Consider the following 25,005-nt stretch of genomic DNA (forward strand, 5'->3'; position numbering starts at 1 on the left):
CATTGAGGAGCATTGGTAAATTAACAGAGAACGGGACTGAGGACAGAGATTTCGAAGTCCCTTTCTCTGTAGCCTCAGCTGCCATGGGGTTAAGCAGGGGCAATCTGAATTGCCCAGGGTGATTAGGGTGTGCCCAGGCACACCTATGTCAGGAAGATTGCTTGCAGCACAAGGACCAAGAGCCTATAGCAGTGATGGCGAACCTTGGCACCCCAGATGTTTTGGAACTACATTTCCCATGATGCTCATGCACTCTGCAGTGTAGATGAGAATCATGGGAAATGTAGTTCCAAAACATCTGGGGTGCCAAGGTTCGCCATCACTGGCCTATAGGCTCTAAGCAAAAAGATGAAAAATGCAGTAACATTTGTCACCAGCAGGTGGAGCAAGAGATGCTTTTCAGTCACTCCGCTTTGCCCTGAGCTCAAGGGGGGCTGATTTACTAAAAGACAATAGACCGTTGTACTTTGCAAGATAATTTGCCCCAGAGCATAGTGAATGTGATGAAATTTCACTTAGCAAATAAAACCCAATCATGAGCAAGTTGATTGGATAATGGATGTCAGCAGAGCTTCACCTTCATCCTATCTACCAAAAGATTTAACCACTTAAGACCCGGACCAAAATGCAGCTAAAGGACCCGGCCAGGTTTTGCGATTCGGCACTGCGTCGCTTTAACTGACAATTGCGCGGTCGTGCGACGTGGCTCCCAAACAAAATTGGCGTCCTTTTTTTCCCACAAATAGAGCTTTCTTTTGGTGGTATTTGATCACCTCTGCGGTTTTTATTTTTTGCGCTATAAACAAAAATAGAGCGACAATTTTGAAAAAAATTCAATATTTTTTACTTTTTGCTATAATAAATATCCCCCAAAAATATTTTAAAAAATATTTTTTTTCTTCAGTTTAGGCCGATACGTATTCTTCTACATATTTTTGTTAAAAAAAATCGCAATAAGCGTTTATCGGTTGGTTTGTGCAAAATTTATAGCGTTTACAAAATAGGGGATAGTTTTATTGCATTTTTATATACTAATGGCGGCGATCAGCGATTTTTTTTGTGACTGCGACATTATGGCGGACACTTCGGACAATTTTGACACATTTTTGGGACCATTTTCACAGCAAAAAATGCATTGCTTACTGTGAAAATGACAATTGCAGTTTGGGAGTTAACCACAAGGGGGCGCTGAAGGGGTTAGGTGTGACCTCATCTGTGTTTCTAACTCTAGGGGGGTGTGGCTGTAGGTGTGACGTCATTGATTGTGGTTCCCTACAAAAGGGAACACACGATTGATGACGGCGTCACAGTGAAGAACGGGGAAGCTGTGTTTACACACGGCTCTCCCCGTTCTTCAGCTCCGGGGACCGATCGCGGGACTCCAGCGGCGATCAGGTCCGCGGGTCCCGCGGTCACGGTCATGGAGCTTCGGACCGGGTCGCGGGTGCGCGCCGCGGCCGCGCGCCCGCGACCCACGGCTGGGCTCTTAAAGAGGATGTACCTCTACGTCAGGGATATGCAATTAGCGGACCTCCAGCTGTTGCAAAACTACAAGTCCCATCATGCTTCTGCCTCTGAGTGCTATGCTTGTGGCTGTCAGAGTCTTGCTATGCCTCATGGGATTTGTAGTTCTGCAACATCTGGAGGTCCGCTAATTGCATATCCCCGCTCTACGTGCTTGTGCCCAGCTGTGCCAATCTGCCGACGTATCTGTGCAGGAGGCGGTCCTTAAGTGGTTATGGACTGCAAAAGGGCTGGTCAAAATTGTGATTGGATGAGGTGGTGGGGAAGGACAGCGATGTCACAACCTCTACCTTGTCCAATATTTATTTGTAAAAAATGTTGAAAACCATTTATCATTTTCCTTTCACTTCCCAATTATGTGCCACTTTGTGTTGATCCATCACATAAAATACCAATAAAATACATTTATGTTTTTGGTTGGAACAGGGGTATGAATACTTTTTCAACGCAATGTATCAATGAAAACATTTACTGCTCGAAATAAAAAGATGCGGACTGTACTCACACGAATGTAATTGGCGTTTATGTAGGAACTCAGAGGGTCGTCCTCTTGGTCTGGTGATATAAGGCACACTCTGGTTTGTGGATCTGAAAAAGGTAAAAAACAAAAAAAAAACACTGTTTTTTTGTGCACTGTACTTTTGCAACACTGTGGTGCCAACTGCAAATTCCATTAGGAGAATGCAGTCTGTATGTCCCTGCTGGGGAACCTTGATATGTGCTCTGGTCCCCCACCTCCCGTTCCTGTACACCCCCTATGGACCAGAGCAATTTGTACATTTCTACTATGGGCCTGCTTATTCGCTTTTACGTTAGATAACAAAGTAATACATACTTTGGGCCAGATTCTCGTAGTTTTCCCGCGGCCGTAGCGTAAACAATTTACACTACGCCGCCGCAACTTACTGGAGCAAGTGCCGTATTCCTCAAGCACTTGCTCCGTAGTTTGCGGAGGCGTAGTGTAAAAGGCCCGGCATATCCCTGCGTATTTCAAAGGGGGCGGCTTATATTTAAATTAAGCGCGCCCCCGTGCCGATCGAACTGCGCATGCGCCGCGCTAAAAATAGCCCAGTGCGCATGCTCCAGTTCTCGGCGGAAAACGTCAATGACGCCGACGTGTGCGTCATTGACGTAAAGTCGTATTCAAGAACGACTTACGAAAACGACGTACCCGACGGGAAAAGACGACGCGGACCCGACGCCATACTTAACGTCGGACTGGCGTAAGGTTACCCCTCATATAGCAGGGGTAACTCTACGCTTACGCAAACGACGTAAGCGACGGTTACGCGACACGATTTCGTTCGGGAATCGGCGTATCAGGCTCATTTGCATAAACAAATGAGACCTGAATGTAAACGCCACCTAGCGGCCGGCGGAGTAATTACATTTAAGATCCGACGGTGTAAGTGACTTACACATGTCGGATCTTCAGCGTATCTATGCGAAAATGATTCTAGGAATCACTCGCATAGATACGCGGGTCAAAAAACAGAGATACGACGGAGTTTCCTGAGATACTCCATCGTAACTCTTCTGAGAATATGGCCCATTGTATTTTAGAGAGATAAGCTAGATTTTCTTCTGCAATCTTGTCTTTCCAAAAAAAAAAAAAAAATTTTTATGTATTCTATAGGCATGTTATTTATGTAATATAAAGGAGTAAAAAACTTGCAAAAAAATGCATATTTAATAAGCGTTTTTTTTTTTTTTTATCTTTTTATTCGTTTTACTGTTAGAGAAAAGTATACATTTTATTCTATAATTTGAAATGAAACTAAATGATGTTTCTGGTAAAAGAAAAAAAAATTGTTTCTTGAATTCTGTACATTTTCTTTTTATGTGACAATGAAAAAAAAAAAAAAATAACAAACAAAATGAAGGAAATAATAACAATAATAATAATAATAATAATAATAATAATAATAATAAAAAAAATCAAGTCTCAAACAGAAAAAAAAGCTTTTTAGACAGATAAGCTAGATTTTCTTCGGCAATCTTGTCTTTCAAAAATGACTGTATTTTATTTTCTATGTATTCTATAGGCATGTTTATATGTCATATAAAGGCGTTAAAAAAAAGTGGAAAACAATGCATATTTAATAAGCGTTTTTTTTTTTTTTTTTATTATTTATCTTTTTATTAGTTTTACTGTTAGAGAAAAGTATACATTTTATTCTATAATTTGAAATGACTCTAAATTATGTTTTTTTTTTTTTAATTACTGTATTTTATTTTCTATGTATTCTTTAGGCATGTTTTATATCTAATACAAAGGTGTAAAAAAAGTTGGAAAAAAATGCATATTTAATAAGCGTTTTTTTGTTTCTTGAATTCTGTACATTTTCTTTTCATGTGACACTGAAAATAAATAAATAAATAAATAAATGAAAGGAAAAAAAAAAAAATCAAGTCTCAAACAGAAAAAAAAAGCTTTTAGAAAGCTAGATTTTCTTCGGCAATCTTGTCTTTCAAAAATGACTGTATTTTATTTTCTATGTATTCTATAGGCATGTTTTATATGTAATATAAAGGCGTAAAAAAAAGTGGAAAAAATGCATATTTAATAAGCGTTTTTTAATTTATTTATCTTTTTATTAGTTTTACTGTTAAAGAAAAGTATACATTCTATAATTTGAAATAACACTAGATGTTTCTGGTAAAAGAAAAAAAAAAATAACCTTTGGGCCAGATTCACAGAGCGAGTACGCGGCGTATCTACTGATACTCCGGCGTACTTTCAAATTTTCCGCGTCGTATCTTTAGTTTAAATCCTCAAACCAAGATACGACGGCTTCTGGCTTCGATCCGACAGGCGTACGGCTTCGTAAGCCTTCGGATCGTAGGTGTAATACTTCGGCGCCCGCTGGGTGGAGTTTGCGTCGTTTTCCGCGTCAGGTATGCTAATCCGCTTTTTCCGTCGATCCACGAAGGTACGCGCGGCCATCGCATTCTCTTACGTCGTCGCTAGTCGGCTTTTTTCCGGCGTATAGTTAAAGCTGCTATTTTGCGGCGTATAGATAGACTTGCCAAGTTAAGTATGGCCGTCGTTCCCATGTCGAAATTTGAAATTTTTTATTTTTTTGCGTAAGTCGTCCGTGAATAGGAAAGGACGTAACTCACGTCTAAGTTCAAAAAATGACATTGGTGCGACGTAATTTCGCGCAATGCACGGCGGGAAATTTCAAAACGGAGCATGCGCAGTTCAATCGGCGCGGTGACGCACTTCATTTATATGAATCACGCCCCCTACCCGCCGATTTGAAGAGAGAGAGAGATACACTACGCCGCCGTAACTTACGGCGCAAATTCTTTGTGGAGTCAAAGAATTCAAAAGTAAGTTACAGCGGCGTAGCGTATCTCTGATACGCTGCGCCTATCTAAATGTACGTGGATCTGCCCCTAAACGTTTACAATTTTACAAAATTGGTTATTTTGCACCAAAATGAATTTCAGTAGCAATAACTGACAATTTTTCAATCATTCTTCAGCTGGTTAGAACTTACTTGGGAGTATGGTTTTGTATCTGTTTTTTCGGACCAAACCGAGAATTTCGTATTCTTTTGGGTCAACAAAGTTCATGGGGATCTCCTGCAAAATGAAGACGTGTTAGAGATTAAAATAAAAAAAAAAAAAAAAACGCTTTTTGATAAGAAATTCATCGCTGATAAATACAATAGTGGAATTGTTTCTCACATCTGAAACGGAACGCGGCCTAAAAGCTCGTAGAAGTACAGCAGGCATCTATTCATCTATTCTTTTCCATCAACTTGTCTGTCATCCGGACACATTTCACAGCAGAAGGTAATTAATATTCACAGATAAAGCTCAGAAATCTCAAGATACAAAAATCGTGACACTCGGAAGCAGCCCTGATGTCCTGTGATTTTAATGCGTTATGGAAGACATGTGGGGGATTCAGAAGAACGGGAGGGGGTAAGAGAGGAGGGGAGAGAAATGAGGAAAGAGAAGGGCTGGGAGAAGAGGAAGAGGAGAGGGGGGGGCAGTTGAAGGAGAAGGGACAGAATAACAAAGAAAATGTGGGGAGGAGAGGGGAGATGGGGAGAGCGGAAGGTAAGTAGAGGGAAGGGGAGAGGGAAAGAGAGGAGAGAGGATGAGAGAGAACAGAGGGAAGGAGAGAAGAAAAAGGAGGGGGTGGATGAAGGGGAAGAGGGAAGAATGAGTAAATAGGAGGGTTGGGGAAAGAGGAAAAGGAAGGGGGCAGTTGAAGGGGAAGGGAGAGGAATGAGTGGGGAGAAGGTTGGGGAGAAAGGAGGAATGAGGAAGAAGGGAGAAGAAATGGTGGAAGAAAAGAGTCGAAACGAGAGAAGAGGATTGGGGGTGAATGGTGGTGGATTCAGACAGAAGGGAAGAAGATAGAAGAGGGGAAGGCAGATGAAAGGATAGAAAGGGTGTATGTGCAGGGAGGGGGGGGGGGGAGTTGTGAATGAGGGGGGAAGGGGACAAAAGAAGGAGGGGAAAGAAATGATGGGGAGGGGAGAAGAGAGGTGGAAGAAGAGCAGAGGAGTGGGGATGAATGGAGGGGGAACAGGATGGGAGGCGAGGTGATTAAACAGGGAGATACAAAGGAGGGTGTGAGGGGAGAAGGAGGAAAGGGGGGGGATAGAAGAGAACAGAATAACAGAGAAAATGTGGGGAGGAGAGGGGAGATGGGGAGAGCGGAAGGTAAGTAGAGGGAAGGGGAGAGGGAAAGAGAGAAGAGAGGATGAGAGAGAACAGAGGGAAGGAGAGAGGAAGAAGGAGGAGGGGGTGGATGAAGGGGAAGAGGGAAGAATGAGTAAATTGGAGGGTTGGGGAAAGAGGAAAAGGAGGGGGGCAGTTGAAGGGGATAGGAGAGGAATGAGTGGGGAGAAGGTTAGGGAGAAAAGAAGGAATGAGGAAAAAGGAGGAAGTAATGACGGGAGAAAAGAGTCGAAGAGATGAGAGCAGAGGAGTGGGGATGAATGGTGGTGAATTAGACAGAAGGGGAGAAGATAGAAGAGGGGAAGGCAGATGAAAGGATAGAAAGGGTGTGTGTGCAGGGAGGGGGGGGGGAGTTGTGAATGAGGGGGGAAGGGGACAAAAGAAGGAGGGGAAAGAAATGATGGGGAGGGGAGAAGAGAGGTGGAAGAAGAGCAGAGGAGTGGGGATGAATGGAGGGGGAACAGGATGGGAGGCGAGGTGATAAAACAGGGAGATACAAAGGAGGGCGTGAGGGGAGAAGGAGGAATGGGGGGGGGGGTGGAATAGAAAAGAACAGAATAACAGAGAAAATGTGGGGAGGAGAGGGGAGATGGGGAGAGCGGAAGGTAAGTAGAGGGAAGGGGAGAGGAAGAAGGAGGGGTGGATGAAGGGGAAGAGGGAAGAATGAGTAAATAGGAGGGTTGGGGGGAGAGGAAAAGGAGGGGGGCAGTTGAAGGGGAAGGGAGAGGAATGAGTGGGGAGAAGGTAAGGGAGAAAAGAAGGAATGAGGAAAAAGGAGGAAGTAATCAAGGGAGAAAAGAGTCGAAGAGACGAGAACAGAGGAGTGGAGATGAATGGAGGGGGAACAGGATGGGAGGCGAAGTGATTAAACAGGGAAAAGCAAAGGAGGGTGTGAGGGGAGAAGGAGGAAAGGGGGGGGATAGAAGAGAACAGAATAACAGAGAAAATGTGGGGAGGAGAGGGGAGATGGGGAGAGCGGAAGGTAAGTAGAGGGAAAGGGAGAGGGAAAGAGAGAAGAGAGGATGAGAGAGAACAGAGGGAAGGAGAGAGGAAGAAGGAGGAGGGGGTGGATGAAGGGGAAGAGGGAAGAATGAGTAAATTGGAGGGTTGGGGAAAGAGGAAAAGGAGGGGGGCAGTTGAAGGGGAAGGAAGAGGAATGAGTGGGGAGAAGGTTAGGGAGAAAAGAAGGAATGAGGAAAAAGGAGGAAGTGATGACGGGAGAAAAGAGTCGAAGAGACGAGAGCAGAGGAGTGGGGATGAATGGTGGTAGAATCAGACAGAAGGGGAGAAGATAGAAGAGCGGAAGGCAGAGGAAAGGATAGAAAATGGTGTGTGTAAGGGGGGGGAGGGGAGAAATGGGACAAAAGACGGAGGGGGAAGAAATGATTGGGAGGGGAATAGAGAGGTGGAAGGAGAGATGAGGAGTGGGGATAAATGGAGGGGGAACAAGAAGGGAGGTGAGAGGATAAAAGAAGGAAAAAGAGGGTGGGAGGGGAGAAGGAGGATATAGAAGACGGAAAAACAAATAACAGAGCAAATGTGGTGAGGAGAAGAGAGATGGGGAGAGCAGAAGTTACGTAGAGTGAAGAGAGGAGGAGAGGGAAGGAGAAACCAGAGGGCGTAAGAGAACAGAGGGAAGGAGAGGGCCATGGAAAAAAGAAGAAGTGAGGGTTGATGAAGGGGAAGGGGGACGAATGAGTAAAGGGGAGAGTTGGGGAAAGAGGAAGAAGAGGGGGGCATTTGAAGGGGAAGAGAGAGGAATGAGTGGGAAGAAAATAGGAAAGAGGTGGAAGAAATGATGGGGCGGAGAGAAGAGAGGTGGAAGCAGAGGAGTGGGGATGAGAGGAGGGGGAACAAGATGGGAGGCGAGAAGATAGATAAGAGGGGTGAGAAGGGCAGAGGAGAGGAGGTGAGGGAAAAGAGAGTAAGGTAGGATAGAAGGGGAGGGCTGATGAGGGTGGGGCGGGGGTAGTATAGTCCAACTGGACCTTCTATGGCCATTATTCTGTGCCCCTTGGAGCATGCCTCTCTGGCCCTGGCATTCATTTGGGGCACTCGGAGAGTCCAGACTGGGTGAGTGGTGGTGAGGTTGACAATGACGGGTAATTTTTTGGATATATCGTTTTTCAAGAAATGATTTTTATTGATTTGTAATTATTATGTTCTGAATGTATTTGGTGCTATATCTAGTGACGTATACTGCGTTATTTAATATATCCCCTGAGGAAGCCCACGGTGGCGAAACATGTCGGAATAACTTCATAACTGCTACCTTCCATACGATACTTCCATATCTCCATAAAAGCTGTACTGATGTATATGTCTGTTTTAGATAAACAAACTATTTTACCTTGTTTGTCTTGATAAAAACCTTTTTAACTGAATATTTGTTCTCATTATATTACCACCCAAAAAATCCTGCCAAACGAATCTCTCTGTATTTATTATCTATTCAGGGATTGTGGTGCTTGTTTTGAATTTGTCACCAACCCATATCACCACCCACTCAGGGGAAGAGGTGAGAAGAGTGGATGAAATGGGAGGACAGGAAAAGAGGGCAGAACGGTGAAGAGGGTAAAGGATTGCAAAGAAGAGGAAGGTCGACGAGCAGAAGAAGATTGGAGAGTGGAGAAGGTAGGAAGAGAAGGCAGGAAATGTGAGGCCAATAGAAGAGGGCATAATCTAGGATAGGGTAGAGGGCAGAGAAGAGGAGGGCAGGGAAGAAGAATGGAAGAGGTCAAAGGTCACGAGGCGCGTGCATGGAGGGGACATAGCCGTGGCATAGAGCTCTGAAGGAACAGCACGAGTATGCCGTTCCTTCAGGATGCATGTGCTGGTGACCTCACCGGCTGCTGCTCGCTAGCTTATCGCCTAAACTGTGCACGTATAGGAGATATGGGGGTAGATTCAGGTAGCAATTACGCCTGCGTATCCATAGATACGCAGCGTAATTGCTAAGTAGCGCCGGCGTATCGACTTTCTGTATTCAGAAAGCTCGATACGCGGACTGTAGCCTAAGATACCACTGGCGTAAGGCTCTTATGCCGTCGTATCTTAGGCTGCATTCTGACGCTGGCCGCTAGGTGGCGTTCCCGTAGTTGTCAGCGTAGAGTATGCAAATTGCATACTCACGCTGATTCACAAACGTACGCGCGCCCGGCGGTCGTGTTTTACGTCGTTTGCGTTCGTCGCTTTCGGCGTAAGGCTGCTCCTGCTATTAGGAGGCGCAGCCAATGGTAAGTATACACGTCGTTCCCGCGTCGCGATTTTCGAAATTTTACGTAGTTTGCGTAAGTGAATCGTGAATGGCGCTGGACGCCATTTACGTTCACGTCGAAGCAAATGACGTCCTTGCGACGTCATTTACCGCAATGCACGTTGGGAAATTTTCCAGACGGGAACGCGCCTAATTTAAATGATCCACGCCCCCTACTGGATCATTTAAATTACGCGCGCTTACGCCGGCCCCTTTTACGAAACGCCGCCGCAAATTACGCAGCAAATGCTTCGTGAATGAAGCGTAGCTCCAGTAATTTACGGAGGCGTAGCGTAAAAACGGTACGCTGCGCCGCCGTAGCAGTGCGCTCCCCTACCTGAATCCACCCCATAGATTTTACGGGGTAAACTTACCTGTAAGTAAAAATACCACTACCACTACAAGCATTGCTGTTGATATTTTATTAATAGACTTACGAAGAACTCCTTATGAAGGTTAAAAGAGTCCAGGGCTTTCTCGTGTAGCTCGTCAGGGGTGAGGATGGTGCCGGCGGTTTGGAGATATTCCCGGGTAGACTGCTCCCTGGGTGACATGATATGTCCATAGGGCTCTGTGCATCCGGGTGTGCACATGTCTAAGGTCAGGGACACGTTGGAGCCACGCCTGCCGAATACATATAGAGCTCACATAGAATTACAGACCCAATAACCTAAATCACTTATTATACAGTGCCTTGAAAAAGTATTCATACCCCTTCAAAATTTTCCACATTTTTGTCATGTCACAACCAAAAAAACTTCAATGTATTTTATTGGGATTTTATGTGATGGACCAACGCAAAGTGTCACATAATTGTGAAGTGGAAGGAAAATGATAAATGGTTTTCCAAATTATTTACAAATAAATATGTGAAAAGTGTGGGGGGGGGGCATTTTTGGCCCCCGATGACGTTCATGAGAACGAAACGCGTCGGGACGACACATTGACCCTACTGCTCGATTGTTTTTATACGCTTGTCATGTTCACCTGAAATGTGAGTGTAAACTTTTAACTTTCTAATTCAAAGTAATCTTTTTATATGGATTCACGCTATGTGTACCCTCGTTTCTCTTTTTTTTGCTCCATACACTCTGAGACATTTGGAACACTTACCATTGGAAGTGCCTATAGATATCATCTGGCTGGTTCCCTATCGATTGGTCCCATATTGAATGTATATTAGAGCACCTAGGGATTCCATCAACCTGTCCATTATTCAAGTCGCTTTGGAGTCTGGACATCGTTACCCTATAAGCCTGATTGACCTGATAAGTATATACTTACTTAGGTCCGATCCCTCCGGTAAGCCTCTCATCATTACTAACTGGTGGTGGATCTACTATCAAATTTTCAACACATAGGGCCAGATCCTCAAAAGGGATACGCCGTCGTATCTGCTGTTCCGCCGTCGTATCCCTGTTTCTATCTTTGGAACTGATCCACAGAATCAGTTTCCAAGAGATAGACAGAAGATCCGACATGTGTAAGGGACTTACACTGCCGGATCTTAGGATGCAGTACCGCAGCCGCCGCTGGGGGCATTTCGCGTCGAAATGCCGCCTCGGGTATGCAAATTAGCACTTACGGAGATCCACAAAGCTTTTCAGCTTTGTTTTTTCTCCGTAAGTTTTACTTTGCAATCGTAAAATTAGGGCTGCTTTTACAAAGTGTAAACTGTTTACACCTTGTAAAAGCAGACCCTTCTGTCCAGCGACGCGATTTTTTTTTGTTTTAAATTTTTTTTTTCCCCGCTGTATCTTTTTTTTTTCCCGACGCAACTTTATTGACCCGGCGCGATCCACAAAGCTCGGCGTAACGTAATTTCGCGCTATGCACGTCGGGAAAATGACGTCACGAGCATGCGCAGCACGGCCGGCGCGGGAGCGCACCTAATTTAAATGGGAATCGCCCCCATTTGAAGAGGAACGCCTTGCGCCGGCGGAATTTAAGTTACACAGCCGAAAATTTCTAGGTAAGTGCTTTGTGGATCGGGCACTTAGGTAGAGATTTTGCGGCGGTGTAACTTAAATAGGAAAAGTTAAGTTACGGCCGCTCGTTGTGGATCTGGCCCATTTTATTTCCTTTATTGACTTTCTACCAAAATTTTTTCCATTGTATTTGTGGACTATTTTGGGAACTTACGGTGTTTTCACTATTTTATAAGACTCATCCTTGAAGTCTTTCTCAATTTTTACACTTGTATTTTTAGCGCTGCACTTATTTTAATTGGTTCGACTATATTTTAGTTAGTGGTATCAGAGTAAAGGGGGCTGAATACAAATGCCCCCCCCCCCCACTTTTCACATATTTGTAAACAATTTTGAAAAACATTTTTCATTTTCCTTCCACTTCACAATTATGTGCCACTTTGTGTTGGTCTCAAGGCTCAAAATTTCAAGCCCTGGGCTACTAGCCAGGCCTTAAGGCTGCATTCACACCTAAGCGACAGCCGCGTACGCGTGTAGCGGCAGATTTGCCGCGATTACAAATGTTTCTTTTTTTTTTTTTTTTTTTTCTAAAGTATTCCCATTGCTGTCTATGGGAAAACGCGCCTGTCGCGTGAAAAAAAGGGTCCGGGACTTTTTTTCAGGCGACAGGCTTTGCGCGTCTATGAGATGTGAACCATCTCCATAGACGGCAATGGGAATTCTCCCCTCAAGCGACAGAAGCGTCCCGCGTCGGGCGTTTTGTCGCTTAGGTGTGAATGGGGCCTTAGGGTTACTCGCCACCAGTTGCCCCGCCCAACCCCTACCCTGCCCCGGTCCTAAACCTGCCCTCATAATTTATCTCACTTTAATGTTTTATGCAATTAAGTTATAAAAATATTAACAACTTTATCCATGCCCAACAATGCAGCTTGCCTGTGCCCATCAATGCAGCTTGCCTGTGCCCGCCAATGCAGCTTGTGCCCACCATGACGCCTGTGCCCAATGGAATTTTTGAGGGCTGGTCTATAACATAAAATCCAAATAGAATATATTTACGTTTTCGGTTGAAACATGACAAAATGTGGAACATTTCAAGGGGTATGAATACTTTTTCAAGGCACTGTACATTATTATAAATACTGTATACATTACATTTATGTACAGAAGTTACACAAACATATACATTTGCTATGTGGACTGCTGCTATGCGTTATCAACAATTTTCGGCTAAAAGAGGCTCAGCTAGTCTCTAATCGAAACCAAGTTGTAATTTGTAGGATTCTGTTGACTTTGATACTAACATTTCAGTAATTTCACAGTCTTTCTAAAAAATAAGCATGGTGGTAGAAGAAGCTAGACATGTGCCCTGCCGAAAAATTTGTTTGTTTTTAGGATTTTTCGTAAATTCGTAAATTCAAAAATCCAAATTTTCGGATTTTCGAATTCTGAATTTTCTAATTTCTGATTTTCTAATCTCCGATTTTCTAATCTCCAATTTTCTAATTTTCTAATTTCCGAAAGTTAAATATTCCGAAATTTCGAATTTCCAAAATTTAGATTTTCAGAAATTTAGGGCCAGATTCAGGTACAAATACGTTGCGCAGCGGCGGCGTAACGTATCCCATTTACGTTACACCGCCGCAGGTTTACAGCATAAGTGCCTGATTCACAAAGCACTTACCTGTAAACTTGCGGCGGCGTAGCGTAAATCCGCTCGGCGCAAGCCCGCCTAATTCAAATGGGGCGGGCACCATTTAAATTAGGCGTGTTCCCGCGCCGAACGTACTGCGCATGCTCCGTCCGTCAAATTACCCGACGTGCATTGCGCTAAATGACGTCGCAAGGACGTCATTGGTTTCTACGTTAACTTAAATGGCGTCCAGCGCCATTTACGGACGACTTACACAAACGACGGGAAATTTAGAATTTCGACGCGGAAACGACGGCCATACTTAACATTGCTTAGACCACCTAGAGGGCATGCTTAGTTTTACGCGACGCATCTCTACGGAAACGATGTAAATTTAGATCGACGGGCAAAGCGGACGTTCGTGAATCGCCGTAACTAGTCATTTGCATATTCTACGCCGACTGCAATGGAATCGCCACCTAGCGGCCTGCCTAGAATTGCAGCCTAAGATCCGACGGTGTAACACAGTTACACCTGTCGGATCTTAGGGATATCTATGCGTAACTGATTCTATGAATCAGGCGCATAGATACGTACAAAAACCTCAAAGGGGGTGGGATTTTTAAGGCAACAAATATTCAACTCAAAAATTCATAAAAAAATATTATAAATGTATTACATATTATAATATAGAAAATACCAAAAATAAACAATAAGACATAAACATATGTAAAAAAGATTATATGACACAATGATACTGTCTGTCAAAATATGCCCGTCACCAGAGGGCTGATGGCGCATAAGACGGATGATCCAACACGTTTCGAAAGTCTAGCATTCTTCTTCAGGGTGATTTACAGTATCAAAGTATCACCCTGAAGAAGAATGCTAGACATTCGAAACACGTTGGATCACCCGTCTTATGCGCCATCAGCCCTCTGGTGACAGGCATATTTTGACAGGCAGTATCATTGTGTCATACAATATTTTCTACATACGTTAATGTCTTATTGTTTATTTTTGGTATTTTCTATTTCTAATATGTAATACATTTATAATACCGTATTTATCGGCATATACCACGCACCGGCGTATAGCGCGCACCCCAAGCTGAGAAGGGACGTTTAGGGAAAAAAAAATAATTTTGGATGTCTTGCCCGGCGTCCATCGGCGGCCTTGTCCGGCGCATGTCTGCGGCCTTGCGCGGGGTCCATCTAGCCTTGTCGGTGTCCGTCTGCTGTCTTGCCCGGCGTCCATCGGCGGTCTTGTCCCGCGTCTGTCTGCAGCGTTGCACAGGGTCCATCGAGTGTTGCGCGGGGTCCATCGAGTGTTGCGCGGGGTCTGTCGAGTGTTGTGGGTGTCCATCCGCACCTTTGCCCGGGGTTGCGTTCCGTTGTGTGTTTGAATTTGGCGCGCTGTGCAGAGCTGGATTTCCTGCGCACTTGGCTTCTCTCGGCTCCTCTCGCGTGGCTGCGGGCAGAGCCGAGCGTGTGTGCGCAGTACACTGGGCTCGGCTCGGACAATGCTCGGACAATGTCGGAGACAGCGGGGATCGGCGTATATCGCGCACCCACAATTTCGCCTGATTTTAAGGGGAAAAAAGTGCGCGGTATCCGCCGATAAATACAGTAATTTTTTATGAATTTTTGAGTTGAATATTTGTTGCCTTAAAAATCCCACCCCCTTTGAGGTTTTCAGTTTTTGATTGATTAAGGGATGGTGGCATCTACATGCCGCCCTACATGAGTTAATCTTTTCCACAAGTACAAACACGCATGCTCAGAACCAATGCTAAACATCAGACAACAATAGCAGAAGTTGCCCAAAGGGTGGCGGCAAAGAGCTGAAAAACCACGTGATTTGGTGAACGTTGGCTGAATATGTTCTGCCATGTGTATGCAGAACAGGTTCACGGCCAACGCCCCTTCGGACCAAAATCCACGGAAAAGTCAGATGGAAGTCCGATCGTGTGTACGAGACTTAAGCCTCACCTGACTGAAACATTGTAATCAGGGCCGATCCTAGGGTCACAGGCGCCTGGGTGCAGAAATATTTCTGGCGCCCCCACATGGGCGTCGTCATTTTACCATCTCCTCCCCTTTACAAATGTTTCTATGGCAATGACTCACCACAGAGATGCTCCCCCACAAAGTCCTCATTACCCTGGGATCCTTACATGATCTCTTAACAATAAACAAAATACAGGAAGAGAAGCAGAGTACTTTATTGGGACCTGGAGGGGGGGCCTCTCTGATGGACACAGAGAGGGCTTCTGTTAGAGAGTCTGTTAGATGTTCGGCACCCCCACCTCTGCAGGCGCCTGGGTGCAATGCACCCTGCCTAGGACCGGCCCTGATTGTAATTGCAGGATTGACTTTATTTCAAATATTCTACCACAAAACTCTGAAATATCAGTTTGAGGTTGATCGTCTCTTGCAAAAATAAAAATAAAAAAATTGACCTCAAATCCACAAATTCTAAATAAAGATATCACCTTTCCTGGAGGCCCACGGGTTTGACGCTGAGCGTCCCCAGGTCAAAATCCCCCCTAATATCCATCAGACAATCGAAAACGGGGGTGTCCGGGATAGGGTCAAAATCCATGAAGTCCTCGACTTTGTCATCCGTCCATTCGGAGTAAGTGAAGGAGGGCTGCCGGCTCACGGATTGGCGGCGATCGTCCGAAAGGGCCGGTCCACTGTGCGACTTCAGGTACCAAACCTGCAACCAGATAAAAAGGAGACAAAACCGTAAAAGAAACCCCCTTTTTTATCGCTCCCCTTTTAAAAAGCAGGCAAAGCGGGGATTGTTGATGCGGCAGGAAGAGTTTTTGGCCCAGAACAAGCAGTATTTTCCCCGAGTCTTCGCATTCCTATTGTCTGCCTGTGTTTTAGCCTTGTAAGGTCTGACGTGTTTTTCACTTGGTAAAAGCGATTGCGGTGGAAGAGTGCGGAAACAGTCAGTGCTCGGTATTATGACATTGTAATGTCAAGTCCCTTTGTTGAGAGAGAGAGAGAGAGAGAGAGAGAGAGAGAAATGTGCCTGTGATAATAAGGTGTCCTTGAATTGTTTTCCAGCAGCTGTGTACTTCTATCCTACAAGCAACCTTGGTTTATCTTCTTGATGATGAGGAACTAAAAGTCCCAGCCTGGTCAGGACTGATAAAAATAAAACAGACTAATAGGCTTATGCCACGTACACACGATCGGTCAAACCCATAAGAACGGTCTGATGGACCGTTTTCATCGGACCAAACCGGACGTGTGTGGGCCCCATCGGTTAATTATCCATAGGTTAAAAAAAAGCCAACTTGCTTTACATTTAACCGAAGGATATCTTAGGCCTCGTACACACGACGGGACATGTCCGATGAAAACGGTCCGCGGACCGTTTTCATCGGACATGTCCGCTGGCGGATTTTGGTCTGATGGCTGTACACACCATCAGACCAAATTTCCTGCGGACAGCGAACGCGGTGACGTGGCCGCGCCAACGCCGCGACGATGACGCGGCGACGTGCGCGACCCTGGAAGGTCAATGCTTCCACGCATGCGTCGAATCACTTCGACGCATGCGAGGGCTTTCGGCTGAGCGGACATGTCTGGTGAGTCGTACAGACGTACGGCCGAGCATGCTAAGAAACATTTGTCCGCTGGAAACCTGTCCGATCCGCCGGAAAATTGTCCGCGGACCAGTTTCGGCAGACATGTTCGGTCGTGTGTACGAGGCCTAACTGTAACGGAATGACCCGTGACAAACAGAGACTTTGGAAGGATGAGGGGTACTCCTGTGCCAGCGTCATTAATAACTCTTGTGTCTAGGGTCACCCTGTGTCCCTTTTGGGCATAGGGTGACTGAGAAATATTAATTAGAAATTACAGGACAGGGGACATTACTGATAGCTCATATTACAGGATCTTGAGATATTGCAAAGTGTTGGTTTATTCTGACCCTACCGGTCAATAGAATGATTCTTTCAATGCTTAGCCCAGGCTATTGATTTGTTAAATGAGGCTGGCCCCTGAAAGGCCTTTCATTGTGTGATAACACTGTTTAAAGCCTATTGATGCTCAGAGGTGTGAATACCTTTCTGTCGGAGACAGACCGTCTATCTAAAGATGTGGATTGAGGGGAAATCTTTGTGTGATGGTGTTTTGTTTGAATTCTATTAATAAAGGAATGTGACTTCTCAGGTGTAGTGATTAGGTCATGTTAATTATAGACCGGCGCAGAAATGTCTGGAATGTTTAGTAATTAGCCCATCTGAAGGTGTATTGAAGCCCCCCCAGTGTGTGATGTTGGGGGTGGAGAGTTCTTTGTTCCTTTGATTATTGTAACCTGTTGTACTGTATATAAGAAAGCTAAGTTACCATTAAAGATGTCTTTCATTTGAAACCAGAACCCAGAGCTGTGTTTTTCGGTTATTCTGGGAAATGGGATGGATCGGGTCCTGTTGGTTGGAGTGTCAGATAAGCTGTCGTGGTTGATGGATGGAAGGTCGTAAACGGTGGTGACCGTTAGACTAACCGATAGAAAAAAAAACGATTGTTGCTCAGAATCAAGTCGACGCATGCTTGGAAGCATTGAACTTCGTTTTTTTCAGCACGTCGTTGTGTTTTACGTCACTGCGTTCTGACCCGATCGTTTTTTTAACTGACGATGTGTAGGCGCGACGGACCATCAGTCAGCTGCATCGGTTGCCTGTGATCAAGAACCCGAAAACCGGTCGTGTGTACGCGGCATTATTCTTTCTATCCATGGTGATGACATAATAAAATGGGGGCGTGGCAAGGGTGCATCTTGTGCCAAATGACTTCTAGAATACAAGTGTGGCTCACCATGGTACCGATGAGCGCCGCAACAAAGAAGATGATCACCAACACAAAGCCAGACATCTCGATTTTCCAGAATCCATTTTGCAAGGTTGTTAGATCCTAAGAAAATGAATCAGATAGAAAAATAAATTGCATTAAAGCATCGCTAACCCCAAAAATATAAATAAATGTACATATTGGGGTAGATTCAGGTAGGGGCGCGCAATGATACGGCGGCGCAGCGTATCGTATTTACGCCACCGTAAATTACAGGAGCAAGCGCTGTATTCACAGCGGCTGCGTTTGATGGCATGGCACAGTGACTGCGTTTGTTGGCATGACACAGTGGTGCGAATTAATGGCATAGTGACTGCATTTGATGGCATGGCACAGTGGCTGCGTTTGATGGACACAGTGAGGCTGCAATTTTTTTTTTTTTTTTACGTTTGCGCCCCCCCAAAAATGTTGAGCACCAGCCGCCACTGCTTCTCGCCCCTGTCTTCTCGGCTGTTCTCGGCTCTTCATTGGATGATTGATAGCAGTGAAGCCATTGGCTCCCGCTGCTGTCAATCTAATCAATGACGCTGCACGCCGGGGCCGAATGATACACTTGACGCCACTGTATGACCCGGGAGCGCACCCGCTAGCTAACTCCCTCGGAAGAGCGCTTCCCAGAACGGGGGTCAGCTCTTGCAGGAAAAAGCTGAAACAGCATCATGGGCCCCTGGGCAAAATCATGCTCTGGGGCCCCTACAATGATGACGGTGCAGGTAAACAGACATCAAGTAGGTAGGAGGCAGACTGCTTCCCCTGTGTATCCATCACTCACAGTGCCATCATGGGGCTCCCAATTACGGGGCAGCGTGGGCTCAAGGAACAGCTGCTTTGGGCAAAGTGCAGGGCCCCCCATGCAGCTAGGGCCCCTGGGCAGTGCCCTCTTATTAAGACAGCCCTGGCCGAGTGATCCAAGAAGAGTAGGATCAGGGCCACTGTGCAAAATGAACTGCACAGTGGAGGTAAGTATAACATGTTTGTTATTAAAAAAAATAAATAATAATTAACCCTTACAACCCCTTTAACTGGTTGCCGACCAGCCGCCGTCGTTTTGCGGCGGCAGGTCGGCTCCCCTGCGCGAGAGCCCGTAGCTATAGGTCGGGGAGAGAAATACTGATCTTCTGTTCATACAATGTATGAACAGCGATCAGTCATTTCCCCTAGTGAGGCCACCCCCCCTACAGTTAGAACACACCCAGGGAACATACTTAACCCCTTCCCCGCCCCCTAGTGTTAACCCCTTCCCTGCCAGTGGCATTTTTATAGTAATCAATGAATTTTTATAGCACTGATCGCTATAAAAATGCCAATGGTCCCAAAAATGTGTCAAAAGTGTCCGCCATAATGTCGCAATACCGAAAAAAAATCGCTGATCGCCGCCATTAGTAGTAAAAAAAATATTAATAAAAATGCCATAAAATACCCCCTATTTTGTAAACGCTATAAATTTTGCGCAAACCAATCAATAAACGCTTATTGCGATTTTTTTTTTAACGAAAAATAGGTAGAATACCTATCGGCCTAAACTGAGGAAAAAAAATGTTTTTTTAATATATTTTTGGGGGATATTTATTATAGCAAAAAGTAAAAAATATAATTTTTTTTCAAAATTGTCGCTTTATTTTTGTTTATAGCGCAAAAACTAAAAATCGCAGAGGTGATCAAGTACCACCAAAAGAAAGCTCTATTTGTGGGGAAAAAAGGACGCCAATTTTGTTTGGGAGCCACGTCGCACGACCGCGCAATTGTCTGTTAAAGCGACACAGTGCCGAATCGCAAAAAGTGCTCTGGTCTTTGACCAGCAATATGGTCCGGGGTTAAGTGGTTAAAGTTCATTTATGTGTGTAAAGGCAGGCGTCCCAATACATTTGGCAATATAGTGTAGGTCGCTAGTTGGCCAATCGGGGGGAATTGATTCCTATTATGCCCAAATAAACGCACACCATTGGCCTCACCGTTGATTATTCCCCCCCCCCCCCCCCCCTAATATACATTGGCGAGCTGAAAGCTGAATAACAAAATACATTTAGGATAATTGAAGCTGACCTGGAAAAATGTTTTACCTAGGGCGCAAGGTGGACGACTCCGCGCAAATGACATTAATCAGCCCTCGCCGGTCAGGATCTGATCTTATTTGAATCATAGGTTGCCTTAGAGGCGCCAGATGGTCTATTTGAAAATCTCATTTAGAATCTTCTGGAAAATGATAAGGCTTTTCTATACCAAACCCCCCCCCTCCTCATCTCGCCACGGAATCTCTCCACCTCTGCTAATGGCGGCGTAGTCCTACATTCCCGTAAGTGAATTACAAAGTAGCAGAGCTGTTTGGTGTAATGCTCTGCGCTCGGCTATGTTCACGTGCAGCGCAGCTGTTAGGCTAATTTCCCAGAAGTCTGGGCTAAATGACATTGTTTCATTACAGACGCGGAGTCCTAGTAGAGGAGATCGCGGCGTGATGGAGATTTAGGGGACCGATCCCACCGGCGCACGCTCGCTCTATGGCTCTTACGTGCGCGTTGGAGAGCGCTGTGGAAGGGCAACGTGATGTTTTGTTACAGCGAATCGCAGTGTTTTTACTTCTTTATCTCCTTCTTTTTGCTCAAAATACTGACGCTGCTCCTATAGCGTTAATGCGCGTTGTTTGACGCGTTTGATAGCCACTTCAATACCAGCCACTTACACCCCCTTCCTGCCCAAGCCAGCACTGCCGCACTTTGAATGACAATTGCGCGGTCATGCAACGCTGTACCCAAACAAATCTTTTATCATTTTGTTTCCACAAATAGAGCTTTCTTTTGGTGGCATTTGATCACCTCTGGGTGTTTTACCTGCCTGGTTTTACCCCCCAACCCCCAGTCCCCCCCCACCCCAGACACCTGTGTGAACAAACCTAAGGCCCCTTTCACACTGGGGCGTTTTTCAAGCGAGCGTTATTCAAGCGTTATTCGAGCGAAGGCTCATCTGCAATCCCAATGTGAAAGCCTGAGTGCTTTCAGAGCCCTTTTCACACTGCCAGCGCCCGAAAAACGCTGGTAAAGCGCCGCTAAGACCCTAAGGTTTTAGGTCCCTTTCACATTGGAGCGGGAGCCGCGGTGGTGGTATAGCGCCGCTAAAAATAGCAGCGCTATACCCCTGGGATTGCCGCGGGGATCGGCTGCTAGCGGTGCGGTATTAACCCCCGCTAGCAGCCGATAAAGGGTTAATACTGCCCGCAATACGCCTCTGTGTGGGCTTTAACGACGTAAAAAAAACAGCGCATGCTCAGAAGCAGGTTATGAGACGGGAGCGCTTGTTCTGGTAAAACTAGCGTTCGTAGGCACATTCATCACGCTGTAACAGACAGAAAAGCGCGAATCGTCTTTTACTAAAAGGAAATCAGCTAAAGCAGCCCCAAGGGTGGCGCCATCCGAATGGAACTTCCCCTTTATAGTGCCGTCGTACGTGTTGTACGTCACCGCGCTTTGCTAGAGCATTTTTTTTTTTTCGTTTTTTCTAGACCCTTAAAAACGTCATTTTTTCGAACCCGAAAAACGGTCGTGTGTACGCGGCATAACAGAGAAAATTTGAAAAAAGTAGATTTTGCCAAAGTTGCAGTGATTCTCTTCTTCCACTAGATGTCCTCAGTCTTTTGGGCTTAAAGCGGAGGTTCCGCCAAATTATTATTTTTTTTTTTAAAAGCCAGCAGCTACAAAATACTGCAGCTGCTGACTTTTAAAATATGGACACTTACCTGTCCAGCGCGCCCGTTATGTCGGCAGCCAAGGCCGAGCAATCGCTCGTCTCTCGGTTGCACCCGCTGCCATCCTCGGTGAGAAAATCGCGCCTTCACTGGTCCCCGCTCTCTCCTGGGAACAGTGGCCCAGATTCACGTAGATGGACGCAAAATTGTGCGGGCGTAACGTATCTCATTTACGTTACACCGCCGCAAGTTTTTCAGGCAAGTGCTTTATTCACAAAGCACTTGCCTGTAAAGTTGCGGCGGCGTATCGTAAATCACCCGGCGGAATTCAAATTCGGCAGGTAGGGGGCGTGTTTCATTTAAATGAAGCGCGTCCCCGTGCCGAACGAACTGCGCATGCGCCGTCCCTAAAATATCCCAGTGTGCATTGCTCCAAATTGACGTCGCAAGGACGTCATTGTTTTCGACGTGAACGTAAATGACGTCCAGCCCCATTCACGGACGACTTACGCAAACAACGTAAATTTTGAAATTTTCGACGTAGGAACGACGGCCATACTTAACATTGGCTGCGCCTCATAGACCCAGGGGCAACTTTACGCCGGGAAAAGCCTAACGTAAACGTCGTAACTTTACTGCGTCGGCCACGCGTACGTTCGGGAATTTGCGTATCTAGCTAATTTGCATACTTGACGGGGAAATCGACGGAAGCGCCACCTAGCAGGCAAAAAAAAATTTGCAGTTTAGATCCGACGGCGTAAGAGACTTACGCCTGTCGGATCTAATGGATATCTATGCGTAACTGATTCTACGAATCAGTCGCATAGAAACGACGGCTCAACGCAGAGATACGACGGCGTATCTGGAGATACGCCGTCGTATCTCGGTTGAGAATCTGGGCCAGTGTGTTTCCCAGAAGACAGCGGGGGTGCGGGTAGGGGCGTGACTGCCGCAGGAGTGTATTCTCGGAAGTGTGTGCAAATACCTGTCTTCGACAGGTATCTGCACCCCCCTCCCCCTGAAAGGTGCCAAATGTGACACCGGAGGGTCCCGAAAAGCAGACGTTCCATTTTTGGGTGGAACTCCGCTTTAATGACAGCCAGCACCATAAAACCCATCTCCTCGGACACGAGGCTGTCATGGAGCACAAATTTGGGTATATTTTATAACAAAGGAGATGGGTTGAAACTCCCTAGCTAGAAGACGAGGCTCTAACCCGTTTCACTTTAAAAAAATAAATAAAAAATTGCTCAGGCTGTATTGCTTATATTATACTGTAATAAGTCCTCAAGTACCCCCACGGGCCATGTTTTGGGAACTTCCCTTAGATAAAGTAGCTCTTAGCAATATGTCATTGATATTGATTTAAAGCAGCTGTGCAAAGTAAAGGAAAACCTGAAAACATGGCCCGTTGGTAGGGTGACCACGTGTCCCGGATTGTCCTGGACAGTCCAACATTGCCCGGGACAGTCCCACATTTTGCAGGTTTGTTCCGGGCACATTTATTGCAGGACAATACAGTGTCCTGGAATGAAACTGACACAGCCACCCCCCCGGGCAAATCTGATGCCCCCCAAAAAAGGCCGCCACTGCACCGCTTTACTCACTGACAGTACTTGTCCTGGTCAGGAATACCTGAAGGAGCACAGTCCCCGCCCCCTGCTTGTGATTGGAGAAATCATAAATCCCGCCTCTTGTGTCCAATCACTGTGATTCGTTACAGCACAAGCTGATTTTTGGGAAGGGAGGGTGTCCCTGAATGGTAGTTTAGAAATGTGGTCACCCTACCCATTGGGGGTACTTGAGGGCCGAGGTTGAGAACCAATGCTGTAAGAGACTTGCGAGTTGGATTGCATTGCTGACTTACCAGTATCTGTGAGAGTACAAGGAGGCAGATGCTGCCCCCGATGGTCAATATATTCCAAAGCGCGGCCCAGCTGTACTGCCCGTCGCCCCCCACCACATCCTGGGAGTGCTCCATCCCGGCCTGCAGGTGCTGCTGGTCATCTGCCTCATCCACGGAACCCATGTCTGCTGGGAAGGACCTGTCATGGATGGACCTAAAGGTGGAAAGCATCAATTAGCATAACACAGAAAGACAATAAAAAAAAAAAAAGCCAATGTTTGAGCCCCAGGGTCATACATTTTATGAAGTCGTAGCTGCTCCCATTGGGGGGGTCCTCAGATCTTTATATAATTGTGAATATATAGGGGTAGATTCAAATAGCCCGGTGTAAATTTGTGCGGGCGTAGCGTATCTCAGAGGCAGGTTAGTAACTTAGTGAGGCAGGTTCTGTATTTAGAAAGAACCTGTGCCCTAAGTTAAGGCGGCGTAGCGTATGTGGTCCGGCGTAAGCCCGCGGAATTCAAATTATCCATGTAGTGGGCGTGTTGTATGGCAATGAAGGCTGACCCCACGTAATTGAAGTTTTTGTGAACGTAACCCAGTGCGCATGCTCCAAATTAACCCGCAACAAGCCAATGCTTTCGACGTGAACGTAAATTACGCACGGCCCTATTCCCGAACGACTTACGCAAACGACGTAATCGACGGAAAATTTGCCGCGACAAATTGCTGCGTTTTGTCCCGCGATTTGCCGCGACAAAACGCGTCGTTTTTAGCCTACAATACGCCGGAGGGGTGATTGAAACATTGTAGGCTATGCCGAAAGCCGCCTGAAAAAAGGGTCCGGGACTTGTTTTGAGCTTCAGGCGTACGGCGTTTCGGTGTTCGGCGTGGAGATGTGAACCATCTCCATAGCCGACAATGTTAAATCACCCCTCCAGCGTATTGCAGGCTGCAATAGCGTCGGGCGTAAAAACGCCTAGGTGTGAATGGAGCCTTTGGGTGATCTTTTGATGTGAGGTTGGTGATAACGTTTAGGGCAGAGTTGTGGATGGCTTTGTATGTTATTGTTGACATTTAGAATTTTAATTGACATTGTAAGAGTGCCAATGCCCACCAGGCAAGAGTGCCACCCCCACTGTTGGCTGGTGGTGGAGTTTCTGGAAGGGGGCAGCGCTAAAGAAGTGGTGACGATTGCTGATATCTATATCTATGTATAACTGAGCGAAAATAAATATATAAATATATAGCTAGAGCTCTTCCTTTAAATTTTTTAATAAAACATGTTTTGAAAGAAAAAGAAAAAAAATCCAACAGATTGGCGGTGTTCAGTACAGTCCAGCCTTTGTGGTCTTTAAAGCCAACGTTATATGCAGAAGGTGACAGTCCCTAACAATAGCAAGCTGGAGGCATGAATGGGAGGATTAAAATAAATGTTCTTTTCCATCCGTTCGGGACGATGCTCACATAGCGGTTGACTATTCACAGTGTACACACAGGAAGGCAGGAGATGCTTCTCTCTCTGCCTTCTCCTCTGCACGGTGACTCATAGGAATATATTTGAATTCTG

At 45.7% G+C, this 25,005-nt stretch overlaps 1 protein-coding gene across 2 annotated transcripts in view; it reads right to left on the reverse strand.

The window, feature by feature from the left end:
* Nucleotides 1-25,005, reverse strand: part of PTPN5 (protein tyrosine phosphatase non-receptor type 5) — a 70,520-nt gene that overhangs the window by 14,234 nt on the left and 31,281 nt on the right. For both annotated transcript variants that reach the window (XM_040328009.1, XM_040328008.1), the window contains exons 3-8: nt 23,457-23,649; nt 17,881-17,976; nt 15,537-15,763; nt 9,922-10,108; nt 5,031-5,115; nt 2,030-2,112 (exon numbers count right to left, since the gene is read on the reverse strand). In XM_040328009.1, coding sequence (XP_040183943.1) covers nt 2,030-2,112; nt 5,031-5,115; nt 9,922-10,108; nt 15,537-15,763; nt 17,881-17,976; nt 23,457-23,618 — 840 coding nt within the window. In that variant the 5' untranslated portion in view covers nt 23,619-23,649. The remainder of the gene's footprint in view (nt 1-2,029; nt 2,113-5,030; nt 5,116-9,921; nt 10,109-15,536; nt 15,764-17,880; nt 17,977-23,456; nt 23,650-25,005) is intronic.

The sequence above is a fragment of the Rana temporaria genome, chromosome 11, assembly GCF_905171775.1.
Source record: "Rana temporaria chromosome 11, aRanTem1.1, whole genome shotgun sequence".
Lineage (NCBI taxonomy): Eukaryota > Metazoa > Chordata > Amphibia > Anura > Ranidae > Rana > Rana temporaria.